General features: G+C 39.0%; 2 protein-coding genes across 4 annotated transcripts in view; both read left to right on the top strand.

Moving 5' to 3' along the window:
* Positions 1 to 23,665, top strand: part of pag1 (phosphoprotein membrane anchor with glycosphingolipid microdomains 1) — a 57,431-nt gene extending 33,766 nt beyond the window's left edge. For 2 of the 3 annotated variants that reach the window (XM_055157224.1, XM_055157223.1), the window contains exons 2-9: positions 4,981 to 5,019; positions 7,423 to 7,653; positions 8,691 to 8,751; positions 10,026 to 10,122; positions 10,845 to 11,014; positions 11,760 to 12,188; positions 22,091 to 22,150; positions 22,360 to 23,665. In XM_055157224.1, coding sequence (XP_055013199.1) covers positions 7,466 to 7,653; positions 8,691 to 8,751; positions 10,026 to 10,122; positions 10,845 to 11,014; positions 11,760 to 12,188; positions 22,091 to 22,150; positions 22,360 to 22,710 — 1,356 coding nt within the window. In that variant the 5' untranslated portion in view covers positions 4,981 to 5,019; positions 7,423 to 7,465 and the 3' untranslated portion in view covers positions 22,711 to 23,665. The remainder of the gene's footprint in view (positions 1 to 4,980; positions 5,020 to 7,422; positions 7,654 to 8,690; positions 8,752 to 10,025; positions 10,123 to 10,844; positions 11,015 to 11,759; positions 12,189 to 22,090; positions 22,151 to 22,359) is intronic. The other variant, XM_055157225.1, reaches the window with a different exon arrangement.
* Positions 22,781 to 23,671, top strand: part of znf704 (zinc finger protein 704) — a 5,745-nt gene continuing 4,854 nt past the window's right edge. The window contains exon 1 of the mRNA XM_055157621.1: positions 22,781 to 22,806. Within this exon, the coding sequence (XP_055013596.1) occupies positions 22,781 to 22,806 (26 nt within the window). The remainder of the gene's footprint in view (positions 22,807 to 23,671) is intronic.

Genomic DNA, 23,671 nt, shown 5'->3' with positions numbered 1-23,671 from the left:
TTTCATTTCTCTCCAGTGACTAGATCAGGAATCGGAATACACTAGATGGCTTGCAAGAACCCCGGAAGTGCGAGTTCAGGCACCAGCCAATCAGCGAAGAGCCATACATTCTATGTTGGCAACGATTCCCGAGATCGTGGATCGTTCAGTGAATTTTATCAAAGGGAAAGATGTTATTGCCCTTCTTCCTACGAGATTTGGGAAAAGCTTAATATACCAGTTAGCGGCGCATTACATACGTCATGACCAAATACCAGCGACTGGTTAAATTTTAAAAAGTACCCATCTACCGTGGAGCGAACGAATTCTAACACTGCAAATCAGGCTAGTATTTACAGGCACTATGCTGCAATTACTTGTACAACATAAAAAATCTAAATCGCCCTAATCTTGCATGATAATTACAGCTACCTGTCTACTCTCCACCATCCAAAGACTATGTTATGTTGGGATGCTCACCCTAATTTGAGCCCTGCTTTACTCACAGCATCATTCTTGCTAACACAGCTACATTCTTTCCAACACTAAAAGAGTCTATTGTCTCTCTCCATCTTTAGTCTTCCCCTCTTCCCTCTGTTGGCAGTGGTCTCCTCCTCACCCCAACCCCATCCTCCCATCCCCCCTTCTCTCCTCATGGCCCGCGGTCAGGACACAAGATGGTCAGTGGTGTGTGCATGACGGGCTCAGATCCATGTCCATTGTTTTTCTTGGCTTTATGGAGACATATTGGTGTTACAAAGAATGGCTGATCCTCCTTCAAAGATCCAGAAAAAAAACCCCAAATCATTTATTTTCCCCACATTCCCGTCAGCTAGTGGCCGGAGGTGACTGTTTGAATGGCTGTATTGATTGGTCATGTTGATACGTAGAAATATATAACACAGGGGCTGCATGATGTTATGGGTATTGACCTGCACCCCCACCCACCCCTGCTATGTATGCATGTAACCAAGAAGGCAAGGTCATAGATACTTTCAAATCAGAATGCACTGGGTTATTATTTTATTCAGATAATACATTTTACAAAAGCTTAGACCCTTCTATATCAATATATGATATCTGGAACAATATATTCAGGGGCTCAGTATTTATCTTCTGTATTTTTATATGAATTTCTTTGCAGAAGTAGGGAGATTTGGGGTATTTTTTTTGTTTTAACACAATAATAATAAATATATTCTATGGCTAGTTATTGGTTCATACTGAAAAAAATTCTGCCTTTTAATCATAGTGTTTATTTAAAAAGGGTTCACTGGGATTATCTTGCATTATTCTTATTATATCAGCGGCATAAAGTAGTTTCAGTATTATCGTTTAACGCAATATCTCTCTCTAGCAATATATCGTGCTTCAGAAATCGTTATTGTGACAGGCTGATTGGATCTAAATGTCTTAAATATGTCTTTCATTTGACTTTTTACTGAATTTGAATGAGCTAAGGATGATAGGGATGTGATTTTTCCAGTTCTGATAAACGTAAAGAAAGTGAGAAGGACTCTTATCTAACGCCATATACTAATACCATAGGCTATTCACGGTATAGGCCAATAATGGATGTAATACTAATTGAATAATTGAAGATTGAAGATGTTTTGCAATAAATGTATAACATGTGTGTATAAAATAAAGTTGCAGTTTCCAGGGTCATATAAAAAATACTGAATCATTTATTTAGACTTATACTTAGACAGGCTTTATTGATCCACAAGGGAAATTATTTTACACTGTAGCTCACAGATTACATGAATAAAAATGTCCTAAGATATGTTTATCATATGTATCATAAACCCCATATAAATCAAAGTTTGAGGTGACTCTACTGAGTTGTCTCTATTTTTCCCATGAATACAAAGATGTCCTTGTGATTCTCTATACTTTTTCACAGTATCATCACCAAAGTATCTTGTTTGTGGCTACCTCTGTTTTTCCTCACTTTAAGCAACCAGTCAACTGTGTAAGTCATTTCTGTGGACTGGGCACAGAGCACACTGCAGATGGAGGTGTCACACTGGCTCCCAAACACAAACTGCTTTTGGAAAGTAATAGATGCTCTATGCTTCACTGTCTTTTACTAGAATAGGCGTCCCAAAAGGTCTTGCCTCAATCTGCTATCTGTATTTTTAGATTGTGTATACAGCTGGTTAAGAAGCAAGGATTCCTGACTCGAAAAACACTTCACTTTATGTTATTTTCCATGAAACACAAGACACAATCTGCAGTCCCTGTCTCTGGTCCAAAGTTTCTGCGTTCTTTCATTTGGATCCATTAAAGCAGCAGCTAAGCCTGGTTGTAGTCCTTGGCTTATGCTCTTGTATCACATTCCAGCCACCGGCAAAGAGTTTCTCAAAGTTATCTGGTGTTAGTAAAGCAGAGAAGTGTCCTCGCAAGAATTAGGAATATCTGCTTCCTCACACATACTATTTTTCGGGAGAAAGTAAGTAAATAAAGAAGAGTAAGTAAGTAAATATAGATGATAAAAGATAATACTGAAACAAATTTATGCCACAGACACAAAAAATCTTGAGATACTTTGATTGCACCTGTCAAGTTATTAATGCAACCTTTTATAACTTGAATCTACTTAAATACTTTTCTCACCAGTGCAAAGAATATGTACACATGATAAATACTGACCCCAAAAAATATAACAATAAGTCAGTATAATATTTATTGTGACAGGCCTACAAATGAGGTCTCTACTTTATATCTTCTACCTACATTTATTGCAAAATGTCAGGAAATATTTATTATGAATACTATTATTCTAATCTATATTGTCTATTATAGATTGTAGAGTGGCTAGCACCTTTCTATGTTGGAAGCTGCCCCATCGGCAATGAAGGATGGGAAGGACAAGTTTCTCTACAAGGTTAATAAAGTGTAACTTAACCCTAATTTATTTTAACTACTATTACGCTTTTATTGCCAGTTAATAAAACGTTACTTATCAATGGACCAAGAAAGATTCCATATGATCAGAACAGATCATTTTGCTCAGGTGACAGAGAACTCACCCCTGAACTAGAAGATTACTGGATTAATTATCATTTTGGATCATTAGGGATCAGTAGTTCAAAGTAAACATGATTCATCATCATTTCCGCAAAAATGTACATCAGAGTGACTGAACTTGTTGCATTATCAAAGCTTACAATGGGCAGAAAATCTTGAAGGGCACATTATTATGGTTCTCAGATGTGGACAAGCAACCGATGATTTGCTGTTAATTATTTATGGTTAATTTCTCATTATCCACAATTGGATGTTGTTAGCTGTGGATGTTGTGTCCCCACCATAAATAGATGTGAAGGCTAAAAGAGTAGGTTGCTATGGCGACACAGTGCTGTGGCAGCCGGTAATTATTCCGGTTTAAGTGCCAAAAGAGACACTGGCTCTCAGGCGGGAGCGACCACGTGGTTCGGCGACTGACAGAGAGACCTGGGCGGAAACAGTTTGAGTTATGTTCTGAAATCTAGTCAATACATATGCTACATGATGACTCACTGGCTCACCATGACTTACGAAACCAGAACTACACTAGGTACAGAATAATGTAAAAACAAACTATTAAATAGGTCCAAACCAAACCAAATTAAAACAAAATCAAGGAACTAGGAGCTGTAAGCTTTATACCAAGTAGAACTGTACAGCTATAAGCTACTGGCTCCAGATTGGAACTATACCACAGATCTAGACTAGATCCAAACCAGGACTATATCAGAACTAAACTAGACCCAAGATTAAACCAAAAGGACAAAGAAGGAAATTAACCAAAACTGCAGGGCTATAGGCTGTTCTTGGTCAGGGGTGTAGTGGGTGTGGGGTACGCCGTCCACCCACTTCTCTCGACGTGAGATATAAAAAAATAACAAATATAAAATAGACTAGAACTTAAATGTCAAACCTGAGTTATTGGTGGAAACAACCTGCAAAGGGAAAAACCAGGACTGAACCAGGACTAAAACAGGACTAAACCAGAACTGAACCAGGACTGAAAGTCAGGATGTGCCTGGAGGTCAGGTGACCGCAGGAAAAAGGACCGGTGCAGAGCTCCGAGCTGGTTTAGTCCTGGTTCAGTCGTGGGCACGTGTTGTCGCTTATGATTTATGTTCTGTAGGTGATTATGAATGCCATTAATGTTAATAACATGATCCTGCATCATTTTGAGTAAAAAAACATCAAATATTACAGATTTTTACTGCACTGGCGCCTTTATGTTTGTACTAAAAAATCGCCACTACACCACCGGTCTCAAATTACACATCAAAAGACTTGATCCAAATCAGGCCTATCCCAGGACTAAACTATGACTAGAGCCAAGTCAATGGGAAGATCTAAGTCAAGGAATGATCCCCAAACAGCCTTCTACATGACTACCAAGTATATAGTATAAAAACTGCAGGGCCATAGGATACTTGGTCTGGATTATACACCAAAAGACTTTAATTCTAGGTGCGTTCACACTGATCCTGGTCTGGTCCACATTTGAGCCTAGTTAGATGAAGCAGGCCTGATTAGTCCTGGTTTATGTATGCAAGTGTGTGAATGCAATCTTAATCTGAACCAAGACTATCCAGGACTAAACTCTGTGCAAGGTTTATTCAAAAAACTGAACTGTGTTGGAATAACCAGGGTTACATTTGGACTTAACAAGACCATACCATCTACTCAAATAAACGCTAATCAAGAAAGTAGAGAAAACCACTGCCCTAAAGGAGGAAGACATTTTTTATCATATCTGTATGATCTCAGTTACGTAGTCAATAGATAAATAATACAGGCATGGTGTCTTTGTGCAGTGTGCTCTAGACATCAGGTTGCTGTCTGCTGTATATTTTACTATGCTGTTTTTAAAAATAACAATCCCCTCACAGCCCTCCCACCCGTGCCACCATCCACAGATCATATTCAGCTCAACTCTGCGTCCCTTCTCCTCACAAGTCTAATCCTACCTTCTCATTTTTATCTGCTCTCTTCCAGGCAAGGCTGACCCCACTAATCATCATCTGAGGTGTCAAGGTAAGGCTATGTCCTCTTCCCACGGACCCATAGCAACACCGGTGTTTTATATCCGGGCAGGGAAGCACAATCAGGAGTCTAGGAATTCCACTGTGTCCTTTGAAGAAGAGGAAGTTGAATTTGGCTCAAGGTGCTCGTGAAACTTGAGAAGGGCTCCCACACTCCCAAGTCACATCAGCATAGACCAGCTACAAGGCACCAAGGAGGTTTTTCACTGTTTTTGGAGGAGAGACACTTCTGCTGTGTACAAACATGGCTCCCGGGATGGCTCATTAGAATAGACAGGGGAAGAGGAGTTATTGGCACGTTAACATTTTGTACGCTATGCACTGACATCAACTCTGCACCCATGTAAACAAATTAGCAACCAACTCAAATCAGACATTCCAGTTATGGGGTAAATGCTCTTTATACGAAGATACATACTTACATACTTTTCACATATACTGCATAAGTTTGAAAGGATTTTGAAGAAATAAGATTACAATATTGCATTAAATTGTTACTGGCAGATGCACCTAATATACAAATTATATAGTAAAGGAATACACTTATTTGACTGGAAAAAGAGCATTGTAACTCCTAGACTCCTATATCATTCGTCATATGGTCAATGTCACTTTTTTTTTTTTTTTTTTTTGACCTTTACATTTGAATATATAAATTGAGTGATGTGTTATCTTTCTCACCAACTAGAAAATGCAGGCAAAATTACTGTTACATAACATAATCCGGGCATTGCAGTATTGTTTTGCTGCCTGCTTAGAAAAGATGTCCAAATGCCCTTGTTACAGCTGGTGGATTTTATATAAAGTTTGTAGGAGTTTTTTTCAAACGCCTGCCTGCTGCCTTTCCGAGCGTCACTCACCTGTAAATAAAAGTAGATAACATCAGGGGAGCGATCAATTTTGTAGTGAAAGCCTGAAAAGTTTGGTGTTGAAGCAGAGACGTGAGGGGAGTGCTTATGCTGCGGGGGTCGCTGCAGCAGACCAGGCACTGCACTGCGCCGCGTCTTGCTCCACACTGCCACCTGCTGCACAGACTTGGAATAGGCTTTGGAACTGCACAGAATTTTGTATCGGGGTGTATTTGTGAGTTTTTCAAGGGATAATGATTGAAGACTAAATTATTATATTATTATACCAACACTGATTTATTTTTTGTTGGCCGACGTGTTCTTGTCTTTGCACCATAGCTATGTCAGGGAAAATTAAATGAGTGAAATATTTACTTTCAACATTCATTAAGGGACACAATTTTTTATGTTTTCAGAAATTTGCAATACAGCAAATCTAGATATTTTTTATGCTAATTATTTTTGCCTTTGTCACAAAAAAGTTAATTATCATCTTTATGTCTTAGTATTGAACTTCATTTTGTATATAATTTGGATATACTCAAGTTAAGGGTCTTGTGTTATGCTAATTGACTCTTGTGAGCTTTTAGCCATTTTATAATGCTAGCTTGTCAAAAACATACTCAGAGTTGTGTTTTGCTTCATGCACACATTTGAGTAATCCTTTATTAGCTATTAGTCTGTGTACATCCCACGGTCAAAATGCTCTGTTCCACCTTGTTATATCATGTCATCTTAATAGCTACTTTTTACCTTTTATTCACCAGAGATTGGTCATTTAGGGCTGAAATCATCCAAAGGATTGTAGTGAAGGTTTATGGAGTTCAAAAACATAGTGGAGCGCTTCCTGTATTACCAGTCTCTCCATGGCCGAGCATTAAAGTACATCTGTGACATTTTAGTGCCATATGAACCATCTCGCACACTGAGGAGCTCAGGGACTGGCCTCCTGCTGGTGCCCAGAGTCAGGACTAAACACGGGGAGTCAGCGTTCCAGATTCATTCAGCTAAAACCTGGAACAGTCATCCTGTACATGTGAGAGAGGCCTCTGTTTTGATGCTGTTTAAATCCAGGCTCAAAATGGTTTTGTTGTGCATATGACAGAAAGGTTTTCATTTTTCATTCTGCTCTCTTCTCTCTCATTTAATGTCTCTCTCTCTTTTTGATTTTATGATGACTATTTATGTTTTTGTTTGATTGTATTGTGATTGTAATGTATTTCTTATTCTGTAAAGCACTTTGAATTACTTTGTGTACGAATTGTGCTATACAAAAAAAACTTGTCTTGCCTTGCCTATTATATGACATCACAAGGTGGAACAGAGTGTTTTCTGTTTGAACTTTTAAATATGCAGGATTTGTGTGTTAAACATGTGTGAATGAAACAAAACACAACTCCAACAACATTATAACACAGATCAGAAAACAGCATAGTATGGAACCTTTAATACATCTTATTTTGAATATTTAAACTACATTTATATATCAAAATATTATGATACTTCTTCTAACTATGTATTTGCATTTTCTTTGTGTGTTACGGCAGCCCTCACTCCTCCGATGTCCGGCCCCTCCTCAGTGTGATCTCCATGGCTCCGGTGCTGAGTGGGGTGTGGTGGGGGCCTGAGGCGGGGGTGGTGGGCTCTGGGGCAGCGGTGGCCAGTGGAGTGGGGGTCCTGGTGGGCAGTGAGCAGATCGTACTGGTCTGTACCCTCAGTGGACTCACCGTTCTTCTGCTGGTGTCTGTGCTTCTGCTGCTCTGTGCCAGCTGCCAAGGGTGAGACAGAGCTCCCACACTGTAAATTTAACATTACATAAGGATTAGCAACCAGTTGTTTACTGGCAAATTATGTTTACAGGAATACATAACTTGATACTTAAAATTTAAAAACTTAAAAGTTAAGTTAAAATAATAAGTGTAAATACACACATGGGTAACAGTTGCCAAGTGAGTAGTATATGAGTATGTGAGTAGTGTGCTCAACTTGCAATAATAGACTTGTTTGTACTTTTCGTTGAATTCTTATATTACATTTAATTAAATATTTGAGTTTTGACCATTTGGCACATTTCATTGTTTTGGTTCAATTTTCAAGTAACAATCATGCAAAACAGACAAAATAGTATATTGTTGTGTTTGTGTGTAAACGTCAGTATGTTCACAATGTTTGTAGTATCGTGTATTGTAGTAGTGGTTAGAGTGGTGAGTTATTCTAACCACCTTTGGTCTATATTTCTCGGAAAGGCTTTCAAAAGTTTGAATTGCCTGGAGAGCGGTGCACATGTTTCCTGGCATTATGTCGGAATATGATCTACTGAAGGAAAGGGCCGCACTGTGTTACATTGATGAAAATAGTCTGAAACCCACAAAAGAGCATTCATTCTAGGTGTGGTGACAATGGGCATGTAGAGTGTGTCTAATGAGTCATATCCCACTTACATATGTGTCATATGTCAACAATTCAGCCGTAAAAATGAAATTGTTATGCACAGACTTCAAATCTTTAAAGCCCTCAAAGTTGTTATGATCCAGACTTAGAAAGAAATTACCTTCAGATTAAAATCAAACTTGCAGTACTAACATAATTTTACATTTTTACTGGAACTGCAATTAAATTTTTTCATAACCCAATCTAATTCAAAATAACAAAGTTAACCAAAGACTCGCAATGATACTGGTTTCATTTCTATTTGACACTAGAATACAATAACAAATAAAATATCATTAATGTTTTACCTGTAAGGCTGTTCTGTCATATTGTGGCCATCTATTTCTAACTGTTAATGCTGGTGGCTTTGTCTTGTGTATTTCAGGCAGAAGAAAACAGCCTCTTCTCATTCTGCAGGGGACCAAGAAAACCTTGTGAATGGAGGAGTAAGTTCATGAAAACCAAAACCTACTATAGACTTACTGTACTATCACCATGGCCTCATATATAGCCAATATAACACATGATCTTTCTTTGGGCTTTACTATTTTGAGATGGTCTCAGTATCAGAGAGAGTAGTGATTTACATACTGATTTGATATTTGTCCAACAGATGTCAGGCATTCCTTCCTTTTCAGGTTTTTGAGCTTGGCACAGTTTTGTAAGCCCATGTGCGTGAATTCAAACATAATTTAGTGTCTATTCACAAATACTGTAGCTCTTCTTTTTCTACACCATGGTAAACTCAAGGCCTTCTCTTGCAATTATAAACTGCTATAATGATAATTCTTCAGTTATAAAGCAACATTTAAGTGTGACAAATAAGCACCTTTCAGCCACTAAATAACATCCTCTTGCTGTCCCACACTATGCCTTCTTCAGTGCAGTGTCCTCACAGCCTCAGGGTGTGATGGATTGTTCCTTGTAACCTTTTAGCAGTCGGCAGATTCAGAGGTGTTCGGACAGTAGCAGGACAGGCCCATTCAAAAGATGGACAGTGTCACAGGTTGACAGGTTAAATGGGGTTTTTGTCTTTGTGGATGAGAATATTGACCCCTAATGTATTTCACAATCGCTCCAGTGTTCATGTAACAACAATAAAAGAACAAATCATATCTAGCATACAGCTTGGCATAACACTTACTTACTTGTGTAAGTAAGAATTATTTTTACCAGATTTTTCTGTTTTGCGTAATCTCCTTAAAAAAGAAATGGTTACAAAATAGTTAAAAGATTACATCATTGATTATAAAAGACTTGAGTAGAAGTGGCCACTAGGTGGAGTTGTGGAGCTGCCATGGCGATCCTAAATGACCATTCTCAGGAGAAAAACAACAGTCCAGTCTTGAACAAAGGGGACTTTAACTTGATTATCAAGTCTTTACAGGGAGCTGTTGAGACATACAGTCACGATGTAGTGATTTTATGATATACCTATACAGTATATGTAGGTTTCATATTTCTTTACCTTCCTAACTATAAGCATACAAATAAACTATAACACTTTTTATAGAAACTGATGAAGTCAGGGATTTATTGTGCTAGAAGTAAAATTACTCATAGTTTAATTAAGATGCATAATACATATGTACAGTATAATGAGATGAAAATGCAGTCCAATTTTAAAGGAAGGAAAAGGAAAGGTACAGAAGCAACTCTGCAATTGGAAAGAAAATATAACTCAAAAACATTCTTTGTGTGCTCTTGTGTTCTGTTGCAGGTGTCAGAGCGGGACACTATCAGCCAATCAGCAGACAGTCCAGCCACAGACTTAGGGGTCAGCAGCTCACACAATGGACCTCTAACAAGCGGTACAAGTGAGTGCTCTGAGCAACACTGTTCATAAGGCTGCAGGTCTGGAAGATGTTTTTGCCTATTTAGAAAAATATTTACACAAATCCAGCATAACATTATGACCTTGGACGGATAGAGTGAAAAATACACATTATCCTCTCACCTGTTGGTGAGTGAGATGTATTGAACTGTGAGGAAATTGCAAATGTTTTCTCAAAGTTGATGTTAGAAGACAGACAAATTATAAAGGTTTGAGTTTTACAAGTTTATGTAAAGTTACGTTGGAAAAACAAGTGGATCTGCCTGTAGCTGTGGTCATAATGTTATGTCAGATCAGAGCAAAAAAAAGCCTTATGAAATTCATTAAACAACAGACTTAAAGATGCACTGTGAAACATTTCTAGTGGAGGGTCCCCCACATGCTTATCTCCATGGAAGTGTTATTGCTTTGTCTAGAATGTTCCATAGTATAGATTAAACGCATTTATCACAAAGGAGACAAGCAGGTTACAGCACTACATTACATTACATTTCAGATCTGTGGAGAGTTGTCCCTATTCACAGAAGGAATTATTGTATTTTTGAGCAACAGAAATGCCTGTAATGAAGAAATGCTAGAAGGATATGTTTAATACCTTTAACATCTCCATGTAGAAAAGTAGGTGGACCCCCCCACCAGAAAAGTTACAGTGCACCTTTATAACCTCTATTGCCCATAATAATCATATATTCCTTTCTCCTCCAGTTCTGACGGACACACAGGATCTTAGTCCCCAACCTTCAGAGGAACTGCTGTCCAGCCAATCAGAACTCAGGTCCTCCAAGTGTCCCCAGGACCGGGAGCTGCCCAGTATCCCTCCCACCAGTGCCCTTATCGGGGACGGACCTCCAGCCTCTGGGGACAGCACCTATGAGGTCAGCCCTGACGCCCACATCAGCACATCTGCACAGCTCTGTATTTAAGTGGATTAGTTAATTTACTGTGCGGCTCTGGAGTTACGGGGTAGAAGAATAAAAAAATCAATTAGTTTAGTGAGCAAAGGTGGTATAATGGTTCACTCTGAGAAATAAAGTATGCACTACATATTTCAGTGACATAATGTCCCAACTGTCAACTTTAACTATTTTTATATTATATCTTTTCATCCTTTTTGGTTTCACATTTTATGGTTCTTAGATAAAATATATTTATAGACAAATGACACATCGTAACTACATTTGAACTAACTAAGAAACTAAAGTTAAACTGTATCTTAAAAGAACACTGCGTAACTTTTCTTGGGGTACTCCACATGTAAGCCTCCATATAGATGTACTTAACTGCTCACCCTGGAATGTTTCACAGTATGGCATTAAAATGATCTTGCTCCATGGAGACAAGCAAGCCAAGGTACAGTTGGTGGACAGGCGAGCTCGTTCACATATTCTGAACAACAGAATAATCTCTAATAAAACAAAGGCTGAATAGACTTTTGATGCCATACTGTGGAACATACCAGGCACAGCAAGCATATCTTCCTAAAGACAAAAAGAAAAGTTACACAATGCACCTTTAGATAACTATAAAGTACTGAGAAATAACCCACACAGACACAACCTACAGTAGACAGGATGGTACAACTAAACACAATAGAATCATCGTTTTTCATCTCGCTCTCAGGTTGTGAAAGAGATTGCGCCCACCTCCAGAGACGTCAGCGTGGAAGACTCACTTTATGAAACGGTCAAAGAACTCAAAGAGCCTCCTCTCCAGCTGGGAATCCCCAATGGTACAACTCATTTAACCCGGGACGAGCCCCCACACCCCCCTCCCCCCACCAGCCTTCTCAACGGACACCCCAGCCCCTGCACTCCTGAACGGGGGCCCCTGTGCACGGGGGTGGAGTACGCCTCTGTGGACCTGAGGAAGAAGAGCCGGCACAGCGCTGATATGGAAGCGAAGAGGCGCTCAGATAACCATGCGACTGCTCCTGTTCAAAAAGAGGAGGAGGATCTGCCCCCACCTGTCCCAGAGAAGGTCCTGGATGAGAACGATAACCAGCCTGTAGTGGTGAACGGGCTGATGGGGGCGGGGCAACACAATGGAGAGGTGAGGCGATGTATCCATGGTCACACCTGTAGCTACGTGTATTACAATAGGAGAGGCCAACAATAAGAGTATAAAAAACAACCCTATACTGTATATACAACTTTACAATTGACTTTACACAGAAAAATTGTCACCCCTCGCTCTATAACTGCTGCAGTGAGCCTCGTAATTTTGGTCGTAAAATGTTCATATTAACTCACTGCACATTATTCGGGTTTATTTTAGTTTGCTATTTTGTCCGTGAATACATTATTGTTCCTAATATGGAACTTGACTCCATATTTGCTACTATAAGTGTTAGCATTGTGAGCTTCACTTGAGTGGAACCGAGCGCTATGGGTGACGTCACACTCCCTTAAAGTCCACTTCTTTATACAGTTTATGGAAACAAATGAACTGATTTTTATGTTGAGGACTGCCACCTGCATAGCTCCATGGTTAAATGGATCTATCTAGCATTTCTATATTTTCTGATACCTTAAAAACATGCTTTCTTATTCTAAGTGTCTCTCTATACATCTTTAACTTGGTAGCGTCACCTATGTGTTTCCAAAAGTGCCATACTGTGGAGCATTCTAGTCAAACTGTAACATCACCTAGGAGAAAAACTGTTTAAGCAACATAAAACACATGTTTGTCTTTTCCACCATAACTGCTCCATGTACACCTCAGTCCACAATCCCGTACTGAAAACATCATTAGGCAGTAATTAATCAGCTCTTAACAGCATTACTTCCAGTTGTCTTTTGTAATTGTAAACATACAAACATTGTTTATTGTCCTCTTGTTTCACAGCTTGAAGATAATGAGATGACGGTTTACATCTGTTAAAAAATAAGTCTTCTCAGTCAATAAACCTGAGTGGATAGTTGTCCAAAATTTAGCCTTATACCTCAAAAATAACTACTTTCCAAGTTACACATTTCATACTTTAAATGTCCTTTAATATACAGAATTTACTATTGTGAGCTTTTAGTCATGTTAGAATATTGTTACTTCATTGAAAACATACCCAGAACTGTGTTTTGTTTTGTTCACTCATGTTTGAGTAATCCTTTATTATTCACCTGTCTATATCTGCAAAGCTCAAAATGTTCTGTTCCACCTTTTGAAGTTATGATGCTTTAGTTTTAGTTTCAGTTTCAGTTCAGGTTAACAGCTACCTTGAACCTTTTGTTTAGACAATATGGAGCACTTTTCTGTATTACCACATGACACAAGGTGGAACAGAGCGTTTTCTGTTTGAGAGAAGAACTCAAATATGCAGGGTGTGCATGTATTTGTCATGAAACAAAACATAACTCCAGGTATGTTTGTGATGAGAAAACAACATTACAACATAGATCAGACACTAGAGTATGGGCCCTTTAATGTTAATGTGAATTCCCAGAGTCAGATGTTGCCCGCTCTTATTCTGTTGTTATTGTTGCTGTTGTGTTTGAGTAGCATCTTAGCAAAGAAAACCAAGAGTCAAACAAAGGTCTTTACCACTTGGCATTGAAAAATTGCCATAAAAGCTTGGTTCGTCGCCCCTGAGAGCTTCTTTAATGGTTGTGCCCAGGTTGATTTGTCCAGTTGTCTTTTAGTGCGCACCGTAATCTTGTTAGAATAGATTGCATACAGCTCTAATGTAGCTTAACTCTGCTGTTATTGATAACCATGTTGTGGTGAGCATCCATTGTGTTGGCGAGGCTTGTATAAAATAAGTAATGCGATGACAGGTGGAATTAATGGTATCTGCTTTAGGAAATATCTTGTGCTCATGTAAGCTCTGGCTTGATCAGTTAGTACATGGCTGTGAATTAGAGTGTATTTATCATCTAAATTATTTTCCAAATCACAGTATGTTTAATCGATCAATCAAGTGTTTTTGTACATGTTTTTCTATGCTACCTGGGGTGCTTGACTCACTGCTGGCTTCTGACTATATGCAGGTATATTACAGGTGATTAGAGCTTGGTAATACATCAAATTATCAATGATATTGTGAATGTTGGTTTGAAGGTATACAAAATATTGAGTATATCACTTTTTAAAAAATGATTACCAGATGCTTTCAAAAAAGAGCTGATAAAATATTTTAAAAATTTAAATATTTTTAAAATGAAAATAGGCATTTATTGCCATTTCAAAAATATACTGAAATATTATTTTTTGTTTATATCATCCACTCCTATAAGTGACATAATGCTTACACCATTATATTTTACTTAAACATATCTGGACATGTACTCAGATAAGAATAGTATTGATAACACTGGCACCAGTCTACTGAAGTTGACACTAGCAAAAATATTCATATCTAACAGGCTATGCTGGTTTTAAAAGTTAAAGTAAAAAGCTAAAGTTAAAGCTTTTATTCCATTATGTTGGTAATAAGTTTTCTCCTCACTGTAAATGAACCTATAGGTCAGTGGGTGCTGTAAAACTCGACTGGATGGTGGACAAAAACACAGGCTGACATCTCTCCCACACATTAGCTCTGCCGGCTTCAGGCAGACTGACAGTTCGAGGAGGGTACAATTTGGAGAGTAAGAGGAGCGAGTGTGGGAGTGAAGAGGGGAATGACAATAGAGCTGGAGAGAGGAGAGAGCCGTGCTAATAGATGGAGCAGATAGGAGGCTCAAGGGTCCAAGTGCTACAAGGAACAAGACACCAAAGACGGACATACAAATTACTATCAGGGTTTGTAAAGTGAGATAGTCCATAGAAAGTGGCTAAAGAATCCAAGAAGTATTTACATTGCTTTTACTTGTAATGTATTTTGTACAGAAAAATGAGAAGAAGGTAACAGGAATAAATAAAGGACTCTGCATAAAAATTTTTCACAACTATATAATGCTCTTTAACACTGATTCTGTAGTAAAGTGTGCAAATGTGTCGTGTTCATGATTTCACCAAGAGCGGAAGAACTGATATGGGTTAGACATGTTCAGAGACGGCATAGTAGCTATAGAAGTGTTAAAGGATTCCAACTTTAGGGCAGTCAAGAGGAAGAGCAAAGAAAGTGTGGTGAAGTCCCTGCCACCTGGAGAATGCCCAGTCTCTTGTGATCTATGAAGCAAAGCAGGGCCGGGCCTGGTTAGTGTTGGGATGGGAGACCTCCGGGAATATTAGGAAGTCAGATAGCAGTGACTCTAGAGCATGCTGCCTTTGTTGCCTTGGGCAAGACACATCACCCATCTTGCCTATGTATCAGTGTAGTGTGTGAGTGATTGGCGGTGGCCGATGATACAGATTGGGAGCCTCACTTCCATCAGTGTGTCCCAGGACAGCTGTGGCTACAATAGTATCTTACCACCACTTAGTATAAACTGCATTAATAATGCAGTGCGAAGTGCTGTGGGTATCTGAAAGATGAAAGACACTCTATAAGTCTAAAGCGTTATTAAACTATAGTACAGTAAATGAAACAGACATTTTTCTGTGCAAGTTCCCTTGTCTTATTATCCTTGTAGTAATCCCATATTTTAATGTTGTCTGTATCAGTCCATTACCCCATGCATAATTATGCCATTTGATACATAGAGAACAGCAGTGAGACCTTTATCAAAGTCTTACAAAGAGCAAAATATGACGCCATTACTAAGTAATACATCCCCTGAGCCAACTGTAGACTGTATATTCAGTTTATCCTACACCTCTCATTAGAACATACTGTAAGTCCATTGTGCATTTACAAGTCCATTCATTCTTGGCCTGCTTTGTTGTTTCTTCCTTTGTCTTCTCTTCCAGTCACTTTCTTCTTCCTCTCTCATCCCTCTTTCCTTTTGTCTTCACCGCTGTAGCCAATTAGTTAATCAGTACAGTTCATTTGAGCAGCCGGTGAGTCCAGCCTCTGACCTGCTGCCTATGATGAAATTTCCTAAATTACCTTTCCCATGTGCAACACCCCTCATACAAACAATGTTATATACCAAAATAAATGGACACTCATATAAAGCAGGCATGGTGGTATGTCTAGTCAGCAGTAATTCAGATTTCTTGCATTTTCCTCCATCCCCCATGTATACAGACGTGTGTGTTTACATATATCTTTACATATAGAGGCTCCCCCAGGCTGATTTAAGGTTAACTCTGAGTGTTGGTGCACTCCCCGTGGTTTACGCCTGTGGTATGACCAGGAGTCGTGGGGTGATTTGTCTTGTCAAAACCAGCCACGTGTGTTATGTTTTAATGTGTGCGTGTGTGTGTGTCTGTGTGTCTGTGTGTGTGTGTGTGAGAGGGGAGAGGAGACCAGCTGGCCACCATCACCATGACAGTTAGTCTGGCTCCATGATGGATGATATAAGCTATGGTAACTCTCTTTTGGCCTCATCCATACACGCACTCTCCTTCTATGTAAATCTTGTAATTCCCTCAAGTATAGGCTCCGTAAATGTTTCTCATAAAGACAAAGAACAGTTTTTCCCCCCCTATACATATGCAATGTTTTTTCTGTGACCTTTTTGTCCCATGTGGGGAGAGTAAGCAAAAATTGTATTAGAGTATTTTAATGTAAAACAAAGAAGGGGCAACAAATATATGCAATGTTCAAAGCCAGATAGTTTCTGCTAAGTCCCGGATTCATGTTTTAAATTTTTTGTTAATTGCGTCCTAACTGAGCACCGCCACTAAGGAATTATTCTGTTGTTTATTGTTTATTTTCACCTGATGCCCTGTCGCAAAAGTAACAGTTATAATGCAAATTTAAGTTTTCAAGTAGAAATCTCATCTATGGAAAACAACAACAAAGCAGGAATCAAGAAGGCACAAAACACCTGCTCCCACTGGGTTGCATATAAGCTAATTATGCCAAAAAGAGCTATTTTGCAATAAGAGTAGAGTAAAATGTGAAAATGCACTGTAAATGTCACCTATAGTAAACATGCTTCACTGGCACCACCTCTGATGTATTCTGGGCACATATAGATTTACCATACTGTCATAAACGAGGTAACACTTGTTTGCAATCATGTGACGCTGTGTGTCGCCTGTGGGCTTCTCTAATGTGCCGTGCAGGAAATGAATTTGACCTCGCCACTGGGCTGCTGGGAAAACCACAGGGGACAGAGCCAGGTACAGACTCAGATATTCCACATGTCAGCACAGTTGAGCTTCTGCCAATGCTCCTCTGATGTTCATTTAAATACTTTATACTTAATGTGTTACATACTTGGCTTATCCAGTACTTGTTTGACAACTAGAAACCTTTAAGGTCACATAACTGTACAATTCTGTAGAATGGTGAAAGATCATCCACATTAATATTTAATGGTACACTAGGTAACTTTTCAGGAGAGTCCACAAATGACTTTAGTCCATGGAGACCAGCAAGTGGAAGACCCTCCACCAAAAAGTTCCATAATGCACCATTAAGACATATTTTTCTAGGATTTAGACCATGTCTAATTATTTCCTGATGCAATTCCACAGCTGTCAAAATGCATCAAATACAGATGTTTTTATTTTCCCAAATTACTCTGCATACTGAATAATAGTTATGCAAAGGAATATAGATAGTCCATCCTTAATGTCTTAATTGTGTTGAAATTTCCAATATTTTAGAAGGTTGCAAAGGTCATCCTCGATCACCCTTTCCAGTATAATTATCCTAAGCATTTCACTGCCTCATATCAATGAAGGCTCTGACAGTATATTTAATAAGGCACATTATGTATTGAGTTATGAGACATAATTTCAGCTGGCTTCAATATGCTGTACATTCTTAGCATATCTATAATCTTGCTCGAGGTTGTTTATGAAATCGACTGCTGCAAAGGTAGATAATGTGAGTTTATGAATTTAAATATGAGACTGTCTGGGCAGACGTCAGAGTGAGTGACACCTTGACACCTGAGTCGTCCATCTTGTGACCGTGACAGTAATCTGCTTACTGTCAAAGTCCTGCATGTCTTTGTCTGGCCTACGCACACATTAACACTATCCTATAATCTCACACATAAACACACAGGTCACATGGTCCCACTATATTAACTCAGGTAATGTCTTGATGTAAAGGGAAAGTGGCCAGAGATTGTGGACCATGCCATTTTCTAATAGTAAATAAATGGATGCCATAGAATTTACATAATGACTTAATGGTTGGTAAAAGATTGGAATTTATTTACAGATAAAATAGCAAAATAAAAACAGCAGGATCATGTAGAGTGGGTTAATATGAACATTTTAAGACCAAAGTGACTCTCACTGCAGCAGTTACAGAGAGAGAGGTGACAATTTTTCAATGCAAAATCAATTGAAAGCAAAGTCAGTGGAGATGGAAGCTCCATGGTCATTTCTTATTTGGAATCCGGCGGCTAGAGGGTTAGCTATGTCCATTTAAATAAACATTCTTTGGTCATGATAGAAAATTAGCAAATCATACGCCAGAAATTCAACCCAAAATATCCATAGACATATAGTAAATACTGCCAAGCAAATAGAAAAAGCAGACAAAAAAAAAAAAAAAAAGCGAATGTGATGTGTATAATTAAAGAGTCATTTGTACATGATTATGTAAAGTGTGTTGCTGCTCTTACTTATGAAAAACACAAAAAGCAACCGAGCATTAGGATCACCCGCCACCTCTAATGAGCAACAGATTGGATTACCCGTAGGCAACTGAGAGGCTGAGACAATCCCTAAATTAGGGGTCTCAAACCTTTTTCCTCTGGTGAGCTGCCTTTACAAAACAAAAGTGTGAGAGAACTACCAATTTTAGAGATTGCAAGGAATTGAATATATATAAAGGAGGGATGGGGTACAGCTGAATACCCATAAAACATAAACCATTATTCATTTAGTGTAGTGCACAAAGTTAGCATCAAAGTAAAAGATGTACAATGGTAATTAATCAGATGTTAAGCACAATTCGTATAATTCGCAAATCTCTTGGAAAGCTATTTGGAAGGGGATGGAGAACTACTGGATTTTCTCAAGCTACAGGTTGGAGACCCCTGCCCTGAATGTTTTTACCAGCTTGATTTTGGGTGAATTTCTTGTTTAAATGTTCACCTTTTGTCCTGTAAACCTCTTTTTTTACAATTACATTATTACAATTTGGCATTATCCATTTATCCAGGCTTGGGGATGACACACACTGCACATGAACCTTCTGGCTGGTATTTTGAGACTACTACTGTTGTTGTCTACTGTGGATATTTAAAACCTTGCATGCGTCCACTTGATAGCTGATATTACCTTAGCTGGATGCTGGACGACCTAATTGAAAATCCCACTCTTAATTGTGCCAACACTCGAGGCGAAAATAAGTGGGCGGCAAATGAGGCAAACAAATATTGAGGAACACACTTGGAGATGTAGGGCTGGGTCAAGTCACCTGTGTCCATGCTGCCCATAGAGACCACTCCTCAGGCACTTTGTTTAATTGGTCGGCTAATTAAGGCAATATAAAAACGACATCTGCTCCAAAGTGTGTGTCGAATCCATAAAAGTAATCATTTCTCCAAACATGCGTTCTCCATAAATATAATGATATTGATTCACTTGTGCTGAAAAAATGCCAAAGAAACGTGTGTCTGCATAAGGCCTGTACAGATGTGCTGTTTGATGGATGATTTGTGAGAGCTGTGTTTCATCTGTGTATGTAACTGTGGAGATTGTGTCGAGACTCTGTCCTTGACAAACATTAGAAACTGCAGCTCTGAACAAGTGAACAGCTTTTTTGCTTTTTTTAAAATACATCAGCATTAACCTTGACGCCACCAACCAAGGACTGTGTAAAAATGAGTTTAGCGCTTTTATCTGCAAAAGAGAGGACAAGATTCTGCACTATGATGAGCTTACATAGTTAGACCAAAAAACTTCAGCAATGACATGGTGTAAGTGAAAGTGAAAGTACTTTTCTTGCCTAAGCAACCAGTCCCTTCCACATTCTGTTTGAATCCAGAAGAGACTTGAACCGGACCATAGACGGTGAAAGTCCTCAATCAAAACTTCAATCCAATCCAACAATCTAACCATAGCTGCTAATTTGTAGATTTGTAATTTGTAATTATAAGAAGCCCTGTTTGTTTTTGACATGAACAGACTATGCATCTCTCTGATTGGTTAATCCGCCTGTCAATCATGCCCTCTGAAATCGGGGACAGGATACAGGTCCAGATCCACTCATCTTTGTAAAGCTTTTTCAAAGCCTGTGGTTCTGGCTGTAGTAAATGTTTTCCTATTGTGAGATTGATTTAGGTGCAATGGAAAAAGGATCCAAGAACTGGAAGGTCTTGAAGTTTGAGTCCAAGTCTGGTGCTGTCTTTCCCAATGTTGGAGATGATCTATGCTCTTCAGATGATTTTAGTTTTGTATATAGTCTTTGCTGTATATAATACTGTATATACAACAGAAGTAGTTTTGTCCGTTAACACTTTTCTTTGTTCTTGAAAACCTGCCTGAGACTTCACTTTACACAGTACTGCCTTTCTCCCAGACACATGAAAAATACATGTGCTATCAAGTCTTTAGTCAACGCTGGCAGGGTTATTGAGGTTCTTGTTAAACTCCTGAGGTGTTTGGTCCAGTTGTCAGTTGTGCTTTGTTGATTAATGACTTTTGCATTGATCATAAGGCGAAGTGGACAAAGCGGCGCAAAAAACACGGCTCTCCTGTCACCGCCTATCGACTTACAATCAATAATTTTAGTAATGGATGGGTGGTTATATACAACATTAACTTTGTATGTATCAAGGCTCAGGCAGCAGATGCAAACGCCTGTGCTTTTACATAAGGCTGGGAACAATCTTGCAGTTTTATTGATTAGTTTCCAAGTGCTCTCTTAAGGAATTCAAAGAGGTTTTCCATTGGAGATTACACCTTGGAATTCTTATCAATAATGCACCAAGATGGATGTTGACATAAACTGTTTCTGTCTCGTTGTAGTGTGTGTTCAATTTAAATCCAATGAGCATCTCTTATTCATTCGAGCTGCTTTGAACGTTAAGAGGGAGAGATTTGAGAACAACATTGATTCATTCACTTGTGTTTTTTCTTCTAAATCATTTATAGTAGTTGTGGAATCTTTTGACCTTGTTTGAAGGCTAACCACTTTAACGTATTGTTATTATTTTTTCTTTATTTAAAGGGTAAATCGTCACATTTTTATATAATGCTTTTCCACCTTGAAGGCATTCAAAACACTTTACATCAAGGAATCACTCACCCATTCACGCACATTCACACACTAGTGTACGCAGACACTGGGGGTAAGGTGGGTTAAGTGTCTTGCCCAAGGACACAACTACAACATTCATCTGTGAGAGCTGGAATGACACCCCCAGTTAGTGGATCTGATCTCTTAACCAATGATGTTTATGTCAAGAGCGGGATTCGAACTACCAGCCTTCAGATCAGTTGGCCCTCGACCAACTGAGCTACTGTTGCCCCCCAGAAAAGTGTTCAGTAGCTCTTTTACAGGGGAGTCAGAGGGGACCCTATTGTGCAGGTTTTAGTTTAGAGGGAACTACAAGGCTGTTTTAGGCTGCATTTCTACCTGTCCATGCTTGGTCCTGGTTTGATCTCTGTTCAGTCTTAAAGTAGAGTCAGTCACCAGCTTGGCCCTGTTCTAGGCCTGCTGTTGTTGTGGCTTAGACTTCTGAGTTTAGTCCCAGTTTAGATATAGTGCATGCGTGCTCCCAAAATTGCACAAAAAGGGTGCAATTTGGCAGCACAGGCGGCATATACTGTAGTCTTTCAACGCTGAACCTTCTTCCAGTAAGGCAGGACTACTGACCACTATGTTTTATTTGAATATTTTTAATGTGTTTGTAAAAAGGCATGGTTTACTGTTGCTAAAAATATGCCTGAAAATGAATAACCTTGCTTCCACACAGAGCCAGCAGTCTTGGAGGATGTCTGAATTTGTGCGTTTTCCATATCTATATCTATCTTTTTGTTCCTTTCTTCTCCAGTTACACTCCCCTCTGTCTCCTGCACCAGGGTTCGAAAACCACATTTTGCCAGACAATGAGGTAAGTGTGCGTTAAACTCCCATATTCCCTCAGCTGCCATTCCCGGTCCCTAGACAGCAGCACTTTTTACTCTTAGCTCCAAAAAGAAAAGAATGAAGCAAGCTGGGAGACATCAAACACACAAAAACTAGCAATTTCCAGACAGATCTTATCTTGGTTGAATGAATAGCATGATTTGAATTAACATTTAGTCTTATTTTTTGTTCCAGTCTGCTGTATACTCCACTGTTAACCAATCAAACGGCTCTATAAACGACGATGACAAGGAGCATGATTACAGCAGCATTGCCGAAATCAAAGGCCTTGTCCCTGCCTCTTCCTCTAGTGATCTGTACGCCACTGTCAACGACATCCTGCCTCACCAGCTCCACCTAGAGGAAGACCTCGTTTTGGACAGCAATGACCCAGGCTATGAGACCATCCGCATCCCAAAGACTAGTAGCTCTGATGACGAACATAGGGGCATGATGGGAGCAGACGGATCGGAGGTCACCAGACCAGAGCCAGATTACGAGAGTGTGGGAGAGTTGGGATTGGGCAGAGAAATGTCACGACTTTGAGTTTTCATTGATGCGTTGGTGACCTCTCTCGAGAAGCAGGCAGGACGGTTCAGGACATGGTTCGTAATCAATGTATGTGTCCGATTTACAGCTAGGGTACGTTTATCATATCTACCATTTGACTAATTTAATCAACCAGGGTGAATGTCACTGGTACTGCCATGGCTTGGTGTTAAATGAAGTGCGGTACAGCCACTGGGCATCAATCATGTGGAACAGTGCACTTTGGTTTACCATTATATCTGACAGTACACATCACGGACGCGTGAGCAACTCCTGGGTTGTGAACAAGATCAATTATGTACAATTAAAAGTGGCCTATGATGACCAAACATGGTTTAAGGGTTTGGAGAAGGACACACTCGGTGCCTGAAGATTAAACAGTGCCATATATTCTGATGATAAGCATATTGTAGTATTAGAATAATGAAAGCTGCTCTGCAAATGCAAGTGACTTTGCAACCCCCATTTAACACAGTATAAATAAACCTACAGTCCAAGCATTTACAAATAATAAAAGATTTGAATTTTATATATAATAATATCCTAGTTTCATTGTCTAGTAGTTTATAGCTATATTCTCATATTATTTGCTGACATTAGCATATATATTTTTATTTTATGCTCTTTTAGCTTTTTGGAATAGGCTGTTTATTCTGACGGTATCTAGACTCTCCAGTTTAATGTTGCAAAGTGACTTTTGCTGAAGCAGTTTATCACACATCACCATGGATACAGTGGTTGGTCGGAGGAACAGCTCTGCCCATGAGCTTGTGGTTAACAGTACTTTTACATATGAAAGCTTTTTCGGTGTTTTATAGTCAGCAGTTTCTTTTTGTGAAGTTCATATTTATTTTTTCAAAAAAACATTGTAATTGTAAAAGATTGAGAAGTAATAGAGGTTTTGTAAGTTTTTAGAGTTTTTACAAAAAACGTTATTGAAAGTTGTAAAGGTACACTT

The sequence above is a fragment of the Boleophthalmus pectinirostris genome, unplaced genomic scaffold (genome assembly GCF_026225935.1).
Source record: "Boleophthalmus pectinirostris isolate CB_2022bp ecotype Guang Dong unplaced genomic scaffold, ASM2622593v1 HiC_scaffold_21, whole genome shotgun sequence".
Lineage (NCBI taxonomy): Eukaryota > Metazoa > Chordata > Actinopteri > Gobiiformes > Gobiidae > Boleophthalmus > Boleophthalmus pectinirostris.
The sequence above is the reverse complement of the archived record's forward strand: the minus strand, read 5'-3'. Positions and strand labels throughout refer to the sequence as shown.